The sequence below is a fragment of the Notothenia rossii genome (genome assembly GCF_949606895.1).
Source record: "Notothenia rossii genome assembly, chromosome: 5".
Lineage (NCBI taxonomy): Eukaryota > Metazoa > Chordata > Actinopteri > Perciformes > Nototheniidae > Notothenia > Notothenia rossii.
In genome coordinates, this window is record NC_136903.1 from 41,473,618 (window position 1) to 41,488,855 (window position 15,238).

Genomic DNA, 15,238 nt, shown 5'->3' on the forward strand with positions numbered 1-15,238 from the left:
TATTTCATAGTTTCTCATTATTATTATTTTTATCGCTGATCTTATTTTTGATTTTATTAATCTGTGTGAATCTGTACTATCCTGTTTTTCACTCTCACCCTGTTGCTGTTTGAACTACTGAATTTCCCCACAGGGATTAATAAATCTTATCTTATCTTAATGTATAAATTGATTTACTTCGATCTACTGTGCTTTGTAAAAACACCCCAACAATATTGCAAAAAATATACTGCATAAAGCAAACTATTGTAAAGGTAAAAGTATAAGCATGACAAATAAATAAGTGTAAACATTTAGATTATTATGATTATTTAATATATAAAGAGTATATATTATTGAATTACAATTAAGATAAAAAGATTAGATATACTTTATTTGATCTAAAATATTGATGTTTTTTCGTTATAGTAGCCTGTGAAAACCATAACAAATAAGTGATGAAATGCTACAGTATTCAGCAAACACAACTGCAGAGCTGCAACAACACAAACAGACTAAGTTCTACAACACCAAGTTGTCTTTGTGTATTTGTGAATGAAGCGCCATCTCATGGTTAAATCCTGTAATTGAACAAATGGGGACATTTGGCAACGCCCTCTAGCAATTTGGCAACGCCCCCGGCCACTGGGATCCGCTGGGTTTTTGGTTGGAATCCGCACATTGAGTCTTATCTGGAGTGCTACATCTGTAAGACTATTAAACACCTGCACTTTTGAAACAACATCCATAACATTAATCTGGCTGCAATTTAGAAATTATTGATCTAATATATCATATTCCAATCACTTGTACTCTTATTGCACTATTTCACGTTTTTTACTATTTTTCTTTTTGTATTTACTTGCACTGTTTTATTCTGTTGCACTGTTGGAGGAGCCTGTGACCTAAGATTTTCATCGTCATAACTACACTGTAGCTATGTACATTCATTTTGAAATCTACACTGAACAAAAATATAAATGCAACACTTTTGTTTTTGCTCCCATTTTTCGTGAGATGAACTCAAAGATCTAAAACATTTTCTATATACACAAAATAACCATTTCTCTCAAATATTGTTCACAAATCTGAAAAGATCTGTGATAGTGAGCACTTCTCCTTTGCCGAGATAATCCATCCCACCTCACAGGTGTGGCATATCAAGATGCTGATTAGACAGCATGATTATTGCACAGGTGTGCCTTAGGCTGGCCACAATAAAAGGCCACTCTGAAACATGCAGTTTTGCTTTATTGGGGGGGGGTCTGGGGGGGTCCGAAAACCCTAGGTTTAACCCTAACATGTCACCCATTGAGCATGTTCGGGATGCTCTGGATCGGCGTATACGACAGCGTGTTCCAGTTCCTGCCAATATCCAGCAACTTCGCACAGCCATTGAAGAGGAGTGGACCAACATTCCACAGGCCACAATCAACAACCTGATCAACTCTCTGCGAAGGAGATGGGTGACATGTTAGGGTTAGGGTTAGGGTTAAACCTGACTGGTTTTCGGATTGTTTTTGAATGCCATTTTCTTAATGTCTTTCATTTTTGTAAAGCACTTTGAATTGCCTTGTGTTGAAAGGTGCTATATAAATCAACTTGCCTTGCATTGCCCTGCCTTGCCTCACTTGTTAACTTCTAAACGTTAAAGTGTTGTACGAACTGTTTCTGTTTCCTCTGCCAGCTGCTATACTTCATTGAGGTGCACGGTGAGGACAGCTTTGGACCTGCCTCCCTGGCTGTGGCCCAGGCCTTGGAGAGGACCAGGGCCAACATCAAGTGGGTCCAGCAGAACCAGCAGGAGGTCCTGGACTGGTTCAGAACTCACACTGCACATCACACATAGCCAGAGTAACAGCTGCTGCAGGGACTCCTCTCCCATATGAGGAGAGTTTTTATGTTATTGTCCTGGACAGAAAGACATATAGATGTGAAGGACATTTAACTACTGATTAAGGCTTTTGATGGAAAATAGTTTAGAATAATTATTTTGGAACCAATTGAAAACTCGTATTTTTTTTTTTTTTAACCACTTTTGCGATTCCATGTTGAAATGTAGTCATTAAAATGTGATGGTAAGAATGGTTATAATGTGACTAAAACACGATTTAGCCCAGTTTTAACTGTAGACAGACATATGTTCACCTGCATATAACCAAAATATCTCCCGGAGTGCATTCTATATGTTTCCTTTCAACAACCATGATTGTTTTTGATTAAAATGCAATAAAATGTATCCCGATGTTAGTCCCCTACTGTGATAAATGCCAAATTAATGAAGCCTCTCTCATTCATATGTACTGGTCCTGTCCCCGCCTAAGCATGTAATGGACGGAGATTTTCCAAACTATAACCCAAGTGTTCAGCATTGAACTGGATCCAGTTTGGGGTAATAGGAAAGGTGATGCGTTTGACTGCAGAACGACAGCGATCTCTGTCTTTTGCTCTTCTCTTAGCTCGTCGAGCCATCCTGCTTAGATGGATAGACAGTTTCCCGCCCACTCATCTACAGTGGTTGAACGATGTTATGTCCTGTATGAAACTTGAAAAGATCAGATACTCACTTCTAGACTTGCTGCAGGTCTCCCTTGAAAAAGAGATATATGATGTCAAGGGACAATCTGAATAAATAAAGGTTTGAAATTAAATGAAATATACTCAAACAGCAAATTTCAGGAAGCCTGGGGACCTTTTAGAAATGCATTCTTTGAGCTATGACTTCTTTATCCTCTTCGTAAAGCAGACTGAGCTCTGTGTAATTATTTATTATGTTTAAGTTTATTCATGGTAATGCTCTGGGATTTGGTGTCCAGGGCTGCTGGGCCTTCTTAAAGTCTTTTTTGTGTTTTTCTGTATTTTTCTTTTTGTGTTTGAATGTTTTGTATGTCTGTTTTACATTAATGGTTGAATCTTGCAATCTTTACAATCATGAATCACATGTATGTGTAACAAGTGACAGGAACATTAGTTGCTATTATTTCCAGACTGGATGAATTAAAGGGTATAAAAATCATTCATTTGAATATCAGGAGTCTATTGCCCAAAATTGATTTACTTCGGATATGGGTTGTTCTACATAAACCTAAAATCATCACACTCTCTGAAACTTGGCTTAGTAGTAACATTTCCGATAGGGAACTAGAAATCACAAATTATTTGCTTTACAGATCTGATAGATGCAGCAGGGGTGCAGGTGTGGCTATTTATGTCTCCTCTGACCTTGTGACTGAGATAATTGCTACTTCTATAGAGCCTCTACATTTTGAATGCATTTTTCTTAAAATAATTTTTCATGAAAACAAATGCTTAACTATAGGTAGCATCTATAGGCCACCTTCCTCACCTGCAGAGTCTTTTAACCATATAATTGACACTATCAACTCCATTTCCTGCGGAAATGAAATAATCTTGGTTGGTGATTTCAACAAAAATTGGTTGGATAAATCATCTGATAGAGAGAAAAAACTTTTCAGTAGTCTAAATGTTAAACAGCTGATTAATGAGCCAGCTCGTATCACTCTCAGAACCCAATCTCTGCTTGACTGGATACTGGTGTCACACCCTGACAGAATCTTAAAAGCTGGTGTCATGTCGGATTGCTTCAGCGATCATTCAATTGTTTATTGCGTATGGAAAGTCAAATTAATTAAACTACCTCCAAAACTAGTCCAAATCAGACAATATAAAAAATGGAATGTTGATTTATTTATTAATGATGTTGTTGCCCTTAATTGGGACAGATTTCAGCTAATACTTTTTGTACAAGATGCTTGGGATTTTCTGCATAAAGAGCTCACTGATGTCATGAACAAACATGCACCTGTGAGAACGGTTAAGGTCAAAGGTCAACATCTCCCTTGGATCAATTCTGAACTCATCAGTCTCTTTAGGGAAAGGGATAAAGCATGGTCGATATATCGTCATTCAAGAACTATAGCTGATTGGGAAGTATACAGGCATCTTCGAAATCTTTTTGTAAAACCAAAACCCGAAATGCTAAATCGAACTACTATAAAGAATCTCTCACATCGGACTTTAAGAATCCCAAGCAATTTTGGACTAAAATTAAATCTATTTTAAATAAATCAGGTAAACATTCTATTAATAAAATAAGAACTGCTGATACAATAATTCATGACCCATTATCCATTGCCCAAATACTTAATCAGCATTTCGCTAATGTATGTTCCACACTACTATCTGACTCCTATTTGACGACTGGTATTTCTAATAGTAACTCATACTACAACAGTTATTTTTCTTTTAAGAAGATTCTACCACCCGAAGTTCATAATGCTATCACAGAATTAAAAGTGGATGGCAGTGCAGGACTCGATGGTATAGAAAACAGGTTCATAAAATTGGCGTCCCATATTCTCATGTACCCACTTGCTGATTTGTTCAACCTGTCTTTGTCCACCTGTGAGTTGCCGACTATTTGGAAATGTGCACGCATCATTCCACTGCATAAAGGTGGCGATTTACTTGATACAAATAATTATAGACCAATCTCTATAATCTGTTCTATTTCCAAAGTTTTGGAGAAAATAATTTATAATCAACTGTCACATTATCTCAATACTTATAATATGTTATCTCCGGTTCAATCTGGTTTCAGGCCTAATCACTCCACAACAATTGCCCTACTTAAATTTACGAATGACTCGTACTCTGCTGCAGATGATGGTGAACTCACAGGTGCCATTTTTATTGACTTGACAAAAGCCTTTGATTTCGTTGATCGATATCTGCTCTTGGATAAACTTCACAGCATTGGCCTTTCTAATAATACAGTGTTATGGTTGAACTCGTACCTTCACAGTAGAAAGCAATGTGTGGTTGTTCATGGAAAACAGTCTGACCTGTTGATCCAACAAAAGGGTGTACCCCAAGGATCAACTCTGGGCCCACTTCTGTTCTCTATTTACATAAATGATTTATCTTCTTGTCTCATTAATTGTTGCGCTCACCTTTATGCTGATGACACTGTCATATATGCATCCAAATCAGATTTTTCACAAATTCAGATCTCTCTTCAATCGAATTGTAATATCTTACAGGACTGGCTATCACACAATAAACTACTGCTTAACAAAACAAAATATTATACCATGGTCTTTGGTACCAGGCAGAAGCTCAAATCCAAACCTACTGTAGTAATAACATGTAAGGATGGCACTTCTCTGCATAAAGTTGATAGCTTTAAATATCTTGGTGTATGGCTAGACTCTGAACTTTAATTTCCAACTGACTGGAATACTTTACCTGCTGCTATTAGATCTCTTGCAACATTGGGTATATTTAAACATGCATTGTTATCTCACTTTCAACTGGTCTGTACTTGTTATTAACTGATATTGATGAAACTGATTTGCTCGACTGTCTCAAATTGTAATGATTGTGTGCATTGCTTGAATTTCACTTAACAGACTGTATGTGGTTTGTCTTGTGTGTCATGTTTTGCATTTTGTCTTTTTCTTTATGTATGTCTGTAAGTTGTTGCTATTGTCGGGACCCCCTTGAAAACGAGATGGTGCATCTCAAGGGGTTTATCCCAACGAATAACAATTTCTATAATAATTCCAAACTCTGTAAATCATTCTGTTATTGGTTTAGCTTAAGTGCAGCATATGTATGTATGTATGTATGTATGTATGTATGTATGTATGTATGTATGTATGTACAGGACTGTCTCAGAAAATTAGAATATTGTGATAAAGTTCTTTATTTTCTGTAATGCAATTAAAAAAAACAAAAATGTCATACATTCTGGATTCATTACAAATCAACTGAAATATTGCAAGCCTTTTATTATTTTAATATTGCTGATTATGGCATACAGCTTAAGAAAACTCAAAAATCCTACCTCAAAAAATTAGAATAGTTCCTCAGACCAAGTAAAAAAAAAAGATTTATAACAGCAAAACACAATCAAACATTTGAAAATGTCCATTAATGCACTCAGTACTTGGTTGGGAATCCTTTTGCACGGATTACTGCATCAATGCGGCGTGGCATGGAGGCAATCAGCCTGTGGCATTGCTGAGGTGTTATGGATGCCCAGGATGCTTCAATAGCGGCCTTTAGCTCATTAGCATTGTTGGGTCTGGTGTCTTTCAGCTTCTTCTTCACAATACCCCACATATTCTCTATGGGGTTCAGGTCAGGGGAATTTTCAGGCCAATCGAGGACAGTAATGCCATGGTCAGTACACCAGTTACTGGTGGTTTTGGCACTGTGGGCAGGTGCCAGATCATGCTGGAAAATGAATTCCTCATCTCCATAGAGCTTTTCAGCAGACGGAAGCATGTAGTGCTCTAAAATCTCTTGGTACACAGCTGCATTTACTCTGGGCTTGATGAAACACAGTGGACCAACACCAGCAGCTGACATGGCTCCCCAAACCATCGCTGACTGTGGGAACTTCACACTGGATTTCAAGCAACTTGGATTTTGCTCCTCTCCAGCCTTTCTCCAGACTCTGGCGCCTTGACTTCCAAATGAAATACAAAACTTGCTTTCGTCTGAAAAGAGGACTTTGGACCACTGTGCAACTGTCCAGTGCTTCTTTTCCTTAGCCCAAGTCAGACGCCTCTTCCGTTGTCTTGAGTTCAGAAGTGGCTTGACCATGGGAATACGGCTATTGTAGCCCATTTCCCGGACACGTCTGTGAACAGTGACTTTTGATACCTGGACTCCAGCTTCAGTCCACTGTCTTTGAAGCTCCCCCAAATTCTGGAAGCGACTCTTCTTCACAATGCTGTTAAGGCTGCGGTCATCTCTCTTGGTTGTGCAGCGTTTCCTGCCACATTTCCCCCTTCCAACAGACTTTTTGTGGATGTGCTTTGAAACTGCACTCTGTGAATAGCTTGCTCTTTGAGAAATTTCTTTTTGTGTCTTACCCTCCTGATGGAGGGTGTCAATGATGGTCCTCTGGACAGCAGTCAGATCAGCAGTCTTCCCCATACTTGTGATTTAGTTTACTGAACCAAGCTGAGTGTTTTTCAAGGCTCAGGAAACCCTTGCAGGTGTTTCGAGTTAATTAGACGATTCAAGTGATTTGTTGAACACCCTACTAGTATACTTTTTCATGATATTCTAATATTTAGAGATGGGATATTTGAGTTTTCTTAAGCTGTATGCCATAATCAGCAATATTAAAATAATAAAAGGCTTGCAATATTTCAGTTGATTTGTAATGAATCCAGAATGTATGACATTTTTGTTTTTTTAATTGCATTACAGAAAATAAAGAACTTTATCACAATATTCTAATTTTCTGAGACAGTCCTGTATGTATGTATGTATGTGTATGTATGTATACAGAAAATGTGTATGTGTAGTAAATAAATTACTGATTGCAATATACTTTTTGTAATATTATAGTATATTATATCTAGAAAATATGTGACAGCAATTTGCAGAACTTTTAAACTTATTTATTTAGCTTTTAACTTAATTTAGTAACTCTAACTGTAACATTATACTCTCTAAAGTAAAATACTGAGAACTTGAAACGTGCAGACATGGGAACAAAAAAGTCAAAAAATACATTTTTTGTGGCCATATTTATTTACCATTAAATAAAGTAAGGACTGAAGAGACAGTTTTTTAGAGTCTGTATTATACAATATAATGTTCACCCAAAGTAGACGTCATAATAGGGCCCTCAGGGGACATGGACAGAACACTTTAACTTTCATTATTAATAATAATAATAATAATAGATTACATTTGTATTATGCTCACGAGAAAGTTACCAGTGTGCACAGGAGACACCAGGTCATTGCAGACTGCTTCTGTGTGGAAATGACAGTACAGACATTATTTATTCATATCAGAGTTATATTTCAAACTCTGTCTTCATTTTAACCAGGGTGTAGAGCTATTTGTTTAAGCACCGGATCAATCAATCAAATTGTATTTATATAGCTCAATATCACCAATTACACTTGTCTCAGGGGGCTTTACATTTTGTACAGCATACACACCATAAATGAACACTTTCTAGAATAAATCGGTAAGACAGGAGAGTCTGAAAACCAGCCTGCCTTGATCTATGAATTCATGTCCGTGACTCTCTCAGTGTCTGCTGCCCAGAGCTGTTTTATAGAAGGAAAACCTCCTTCACTTCATGAAATGGCTGCAGCACCAGGAGGCAGCGTGACATGTAACTCAGTCTCTGAGAAGAGCAGCACCAGCTGCAAAGAGATGTGCCTTTTACGCACCGCCTTCACTGTGTTCACCTTCATAAGAACAGCTAAAGAGCGACCGCGGGCTGCTACGTTTTAACCACACACACACCTTATTACACATCAAACTGCCCGATTACTACGCCCAATTATTAGTTTTATGAAGATGTCCCGTCACCATGACACCATTTAAGTTCTGATTGTAAATTATTTTTATTTGTAATAGCTTTTCTGTGCTTAGCTGATGCATGACTGATTATCCACCATCTGCAGGTCGCCTTAAAGGTTTCCCACCGTTTGAATAGAGGACAAAGAGTCTACATTATGGATATTATTTTATTTTCAATAAGTGAGAGTGTCATCTTTTATCAAAGAGTTGTTGAATCTCTATTGTTTAGGTCTGTTCTCACTAGCAACTAGGAAAAAAGTGATAGACTGAGGGGCATCGATTACATTTTTAATAACAGAGTGGGATATTAAGAGGTAGTCGATCCTTGAATAGGATGTATGCACTTTAGAATAAAATATATATTCACGAGAGAGAGGGTACAGTGTCCGCCACAGCTCATTGAAGGCACTTGATAGTGATCTGTCCATTGGAAGAGGATGGCCTGAGGAGCGTCCTCTCATCAAGCTAGGGCTGTCAGCGTACTGGAACAAAATGGTGATGAGAGGGCACATAAAGGAAGCTTGTGCAGAGTTTGGGGCATAAATATTCACTAATGTGCATTTTTCATTCTGCAATTTACCTCGCAAAACCAGACATCGACCTTCCTTATCACTAACCAAATCCGTCAGTTCAAAAATACATTTTCTAGATATCAGTACACTGACACTTCTCATGCCTTTGGGGCATGGGGAGGAGAACACTTGGCCAACCTATCTTTGCTTTAATTTGTTTGATTCTTCTAAGTGCAAGTGGGTCTCCTGTAACATGGCTATATCACTATCAAGGCCCTATAGATGTGACAATATTTTGTATCTCTTGACAATGTTTTCTGAATTTAATTTACATTCCATGATGTTACATTTTTAGCATTAATCATATTACATTCTGTAAGTACGGTGGCCGGCAGGTGCCAACCCGGAACAACGGCCCAAAGCACCAAGCCCCTAGGAAGTGCGCCGGACTCAGATGAAAATATTTGTGGTGGCCAAACGGCGGTACTACACTTCCGTTTGGTTGCCAGGCCCGGAAACACTTTTTCCCATTGACTTACATGGAGAAAGAGTGGTCTGTAAATCGTTGGATAATTTTTTTTAAACTACCCAACATTAGTTCCTCAAGTTGTACAAATGTGCTAATAACGTTATTCTGAGAGTTATTTCCCTCTGCCGCCCGGCACGTTCATGTTACGTGTTCAGCATGGTCCCGACCAATCAGAGCACACTTTGCTCACAGGGAGGATGGGGGCTGGAGCTACAACGAGCCGTGAAAGGCAGAGAGTGAAATTCAGTGAATATACATAGTTTACAGAGATGCTGTATGAGAAACCAATGTGAGTTGCGTTTATCTTTACCCATGGATGCACAATAAGAACGGACCCATATCGTCTTACTGCCATCCCACGGAGCTGTAATAATGGATATATTGCAAATGTTTGCTGTAATTCATTATTATACTACATGGGCTGTATGATTAAATATTGTACCGTAAATGTTGTATTAAATAAAGTTAATATTACCGACGTTAGATTAACGTCCCTGTAGCTTCTTATTGAACTAAGAAGCTTATTGCACTGTATATATACATATATATACATTTATATACAGTGCAATAATTCGTTCATGCTAAATGAAATTGTGTTGCTTGGATATCACTAGATCCTGTTACAGCGAAATATAAGTACATAACGATTGATGTTTACATTAGCATAATTACTAGCTAGCCGCTAGCTGCTAACTGCCGCCTCGTTAATATCAAGCGGCAAACTCTGGGGAACAGCCGGTACGCCAATACGGAAGTGCAACACACTGCAGTTCATACATGGGCCGCTAGGGACTGACTGCAGAAAGGAGCAATTTCCATAGACCCCCATGTTAAAATGCCCAACTTTAAAGCAGAAAAAAACATATTTCTACCCATGGATGCAATAAATATTATTATCGATATAGTTAGATTCCACCTTCATGATTATGAATCTGTGAGTGAATTGTTTTCTAACACGACACTTTTATTTATATTAGGTCTTAAAGTTTGTGCATAAATTAGGGCGTGGTCACTTTGATGGACATGTACATGCCTCACTGTCAGCTAACAGCAACTTGTCCACTCTGCTAGGCTACAACCATAGAGGCTACAACGTTAGTTAGTCATAGTACTGTACTTGACCCTTTAGCTTTAGCCGTGTTCGTGGTGATTGTGCCTTTTAGGGAATATTGTTACAAATACCAGACAATTACAATATCGTGCTGTGCGCTTGAATGTACTAACAGAACTTCCAAGAAGTCTAAAATGATAATATTATACATGTTAATCCCGTTTGCAGGTGTTTGTGTGCTTGGTAGCTTAGCTTGTTACTTATTAACCAGCTAAGGACGTAACCCTTTATACATACATATTCATTTTAGTTTATGATTCAGCCTTGGGTCAGACTTTTATAGTCTATAACGCCCATAATGCTAAACGGGAGCAAATGTTAATAGGGGACCCAATTATCCCAGTGGTGGCCGCCGGAGCTAACGGAGCCGCAGGGGGCTAGCTCCAGCCGGCGTCCCGGAGCTAGCCCACTGCGGCTCCGTTAGGTCTAGGGCGATGGAGTCCGTCGTTATAACTGGAGATCAAGGAATGCAGCGAAACGCAGACTTGGTTCGCCTGCTGTAGTATTAGCTAAATAAATTATGTTGAACAAGGCTTATTAAGCTGAACATCGCCACAATTGTTATGCTATGTATCGGTACTTCTTTTCTTAATGTGTGAATGAGAAGCATTAAGAATAACACAATATAGCTAATTCTCTTGCAGATTGTCTCATTTGATTATGAATGTAACATTTATATAGGGGAACTACACTGTTAGCAGTAACTTGTTATGCATGTATTTCATGTTAGCTTAGCATCTTAGCCTGAGCAAGCTCTGTTTACTTCCAGTTCGGAGGATTAGACTCGTTAGTGGCCGACTCCGCCTACTAAGGGCTTCTCGGCAACTCGGCAGAATCCTATGGGTGACGTACGGACACTACGGACACGGACACTACGTCCATTTATACAGTATGGTTAATATCAAAGACCATCATAATAACAAATTATTACCATGCTGTCATGAACGTGCGGTGCTGTTACGTGTACGCAAATTGACGTGCTTGATGTGAACGAGCATTTTGGTTAAAGTTACGCATGCGCTATGTACGTTGGCCGGCAGGTGCAAACGCGGAACAACGGCCCAAAGCACATACATTTCCCAAAACACATACAAAAAAAAAACATTCCGAAAGTGCTCCAGGCCTCTAGAGGGCGCGCTACGTGGAACAGATTGATGTATGACCAGACATAGAGAGAACGAACAAGAGTGATGGCAATCGGAGGAAAGAAAGTTCAGAGAGAGTGGAGAAAGATATAAGAAGGTACGTTTTGTTTTGTTTTTATACATATAGCGTCATATTTACGTCGTTTGATAAAAGAGCTTGCAAGAGACAGCATTGTGCACCTAAATGTAACTCTTGACATAATATAGATATAGTATAGAACAGAGATGGAGTACTCGAGTCCTGGACTCGGACTCAAGTCGGACTCGAGTGCCGATTTTCAGGACTCGTGACTCGACTCGGACTCGCGCACTGATTGACGCGACTCGGACTTAGACTCGTGAATTCTCGCACGCTGACTTGGACTCGGACTCGTGAATTTTTCCCCCCACGATGACTCGGACTCACATTGACGCTCTGACTTGGACTCGGACTCGGTCTCGAGCAAGTTTTCTCTGGAGTCTGATGTCCTCTATCCTGGCGTGTGCACCTGTGAGGCGAGTTCACATACAGGGCCCCACTATTCCAGTCTAAAGATGTCTACAGACACACCCCGCATTGTGCTGTATGCTTTCACACATTCTGCTTCCACATTGGAGAAGAGCAGCACAAAATGCTCGTTATGTGGAAACAATATTGAAGAGAAGGCTCAGTAACACATTACTCTAAGGATCGAGTTCAGACATATAGGCTGTCTTGAACACTATCATCAGAGTAACGTGATCTAATCAATAAATAAAGATTCAGCCGATAACAGGAAAGCACATGGCTACTTAACATGCAGGTCATTTTGCATGCTAAGTAGCCATGTGCTTTCTGGGGCTAAATCTTTGTCAGTAAACCAATTTAACCTGTAAAAGTTCCTTCAAAATAAGAGTCCCGATCTTATTACTATCAAAATAAAAGTGCAAAACGAAAACTTTACCATAGGAAAATATTGGCATACAAATATAATCACTTCTCTAAAAGGTAACTCATTTTAAATATAGTTAGACATATTAAAGGTAATTTACAATAATAATAATATTAATATTAGTAATAAGCTTTATATTTGTATAGCACCTATTACAAGAATTGTAGCCAAACTCGCTTCACAGCAGTTCAATAGACAGATTAGTATAACATGACAGGATAAAAGCAATGTAGAGGAGCAGCTACATTTCAACACATATATCTACGAAGGTTAATACATGAAGACTTGTGACTCAGACTTGACTTGGACTCTTCTTAGGTGACTCGGACTTGGACTCGGACTCAAACACAGGTAATGATGACTCGGACTCGACTCGGACACTCCTTGGGTGACTCGGACTTGGACTCGAAGACTGGTGACTCGAGAGTGACTTGGACTCGTGAATTGGTGACTTGACTACAACACTGGTATAGAACAGGACCACCACGCCCTCACCTCGTGGAGGGGGCCTCACCTCACGGAGGAAGCCTCACCTATGTGAGAGGGCCTCATCATATAACTGCGTGGGTTATGCGTTATTGCGTGTCAATATAGTGCTCATTGACACTTTACAGTGTTGATAAAAAGGAAATAAAATAAAATATAAAAAGTTGAATTAAAATATTAAAACAACAACACAACATTATTCACACATTAAAAGCCAGTTTGAAGAGGTGTGTTTTGAAGGTGGGGGGGTCAGTGCAATCTCTGATGTTTAATGGGAGTGAGTTCCAGAGGGAGGGGCAGCGATGGAGAAGGCTCTGTCCCCCCAGGTTCGGTGCTTGGTTTGTGTGGGGTTAGACAGGAGGTTGGCTTCTGATGAGTTAATTAAAAGACCCTTCTTTAATACTATTATAATATTTAGGTAGCCGAAAAATATCCACTCTTTTTGACTTAACCTACATTTTATTTCTCCACAGATACTGTCCATTCTGTGGGTCCAGCGTGACAGCTTCCCATGGCTTTGGTGGTGTCTGTGGCAGAGACATCACGTTTCTAAAGGATGTGGCTAACAAAGTCCCTGAGGAAATGCCAACCACTAGTGCACATCTAAGTGCACAGCCTAGCACCAGTGCAGGTACATAGGTTGTTAGTTTTATTACTGAAGAATAAGTATTTATAGAAAACTTGGTTTAAAAGTTTGAATTCTGTTATTATACAAATACATCTCTAAACTATGTGGCTTACCTACTGTTGAATGTGTTATAAGATGTTCCTCAGAAGGGATTGAGGAGAAGACTCCTATTGAACATATTGATGAATGTTTTATTCCTGTGTTTTTTTGTAGCAGGAAGCTCAGCTGTAGAGTCCTTTCAGAAATATAGGGAAATAAAAAAGAGGGAGAGAAAGACATTTTTTACAAAGGGATGGCATAACTCAAAAAATGAAAATAAACAGAAAATAGTGAAGGTATGCAACGTTTTCTATTATGAATACATCTGTAATTCCCATCTGGTCACCACTCTCTCATATGAGGTCCGAAGACTTTACTGTATTCATTTTTTAAATGTTTTATTCATTTGCATGTTATTGTCTTTTTGCAGATTTCTGTTAGAGTAATGAGGATGATGGATGGCTGCCTCAAACCCGTGAGAGGGAGGTCACTTCCCCTTGATGTCGAACCTCAATGGTCATGTGAAGAACTGTTGGCTGCTGCCGTAAAAAAGCAGAAAGCTTTTAACCAGGATTTGGAAGATGGTGCCCATGTTTTGTTGTACCCTGATGCGAGGGAGATTACAAATATCCCTGGAATGGACACACCGTTCACAGTGCAGATGTACAAAGAGGCCAGTTCCAGCCCTTCCAACGAATTACGTTTTACATCTGTACTCTTGAAGCCGTTGAAAACAAGTGCTTCTGACATATATTCCCCCTTGTTTAAAGCACTAAACTGTATAATAATTCAAACATAACAGTTGTTCTGTCCATATTTCTTAACACAATTCATTCCACCCATCATGCCTTTCTCTTCGTGGTTGAACTTATGAGGTCAAATGGTCTTTTATGAATAGTGGCAGAATAAACGGAAATTAAGGATAAAAAAAGCTTCCGAACTTTCCTTCTATTCAAACTAAATACAAATTCCCTTTTAAGGATTGTAATTCTAAATTAAACTTTTTTCTCAAAACAATGTTGGTTTGTTGTGCTCCAATGTAAATCCTAATGTGAGAGTGAAAAGGACGGTCAACAATGTAATGTACATTTCACAAACATTTTGTGTTTCGATGTAATCCTTTCTGAATAATGTCGATCCAATAATTCAGGATTCAAAACAACATTCGATGATAGGTACAGACGTAGGGGAACAATTATTTTTATAGTATTAATCATGACACTTTTATTTTCTTAGGTTACACTGGAACAACCTCAAGTGACAAGGACAGTGTGGTCCATGTACATTTGCCATCTGGAGACAGTCTTGCTGACACCTTGGTCAGTTTGGATCTATCGTGGCATTTATTCTTAATGAAGTTAATTTATTTTATTTCAGTCATTTGTCTGTATGCAGATTTGGGACTTTCCAAATGTACAGAGCACTCCAAGAATGGACAACAGTTTGCCAGGGTCAAATAAAACCTTGTCAACATATTATTTCGTGCCACAAAAAGCAGAATGTTTTAACAGTACAGTAGTTTGAATATATTTGT

The 15,238-nt window shown here is 38.7% G+C and overlaps 1 protein-coding gene across 4 annotated transcripts in view; it reads left to right on the forward strand.

Moving 5' to 3' along the window:
- LOC307041411 (aminopeptidase N-like) overlaps positions 1 to 14,609 on the forward strand; it is a 388,536-nt gene extending 373,927 nt beyond the window's left edge. For 3 of the 4 annotated variants that reach the window (XM_079684804.1, XM_079684805.1, XM_079684806.1), the window contains one exon: positions 1,667 to 5,659. In XM_079684804.1, coding sequence (XP_079540930.1) covers positions 1,667 to 1,828 — 162 coding nt within the window. In that variant the 3' untranslated portion in view covers positions 1,829 to 5,659. Of the gene's footprint in view, positions 1 to 1,666; positions 5,660 to 13,510; positions 13,669 to 14,134 lie in introns of those variants that run through there. The other variant, XR_013808750.1, reaches the window with a different exon arrangement.
- Positions 14,610 to 15,238: the final 629 nt, after the last annotated feature.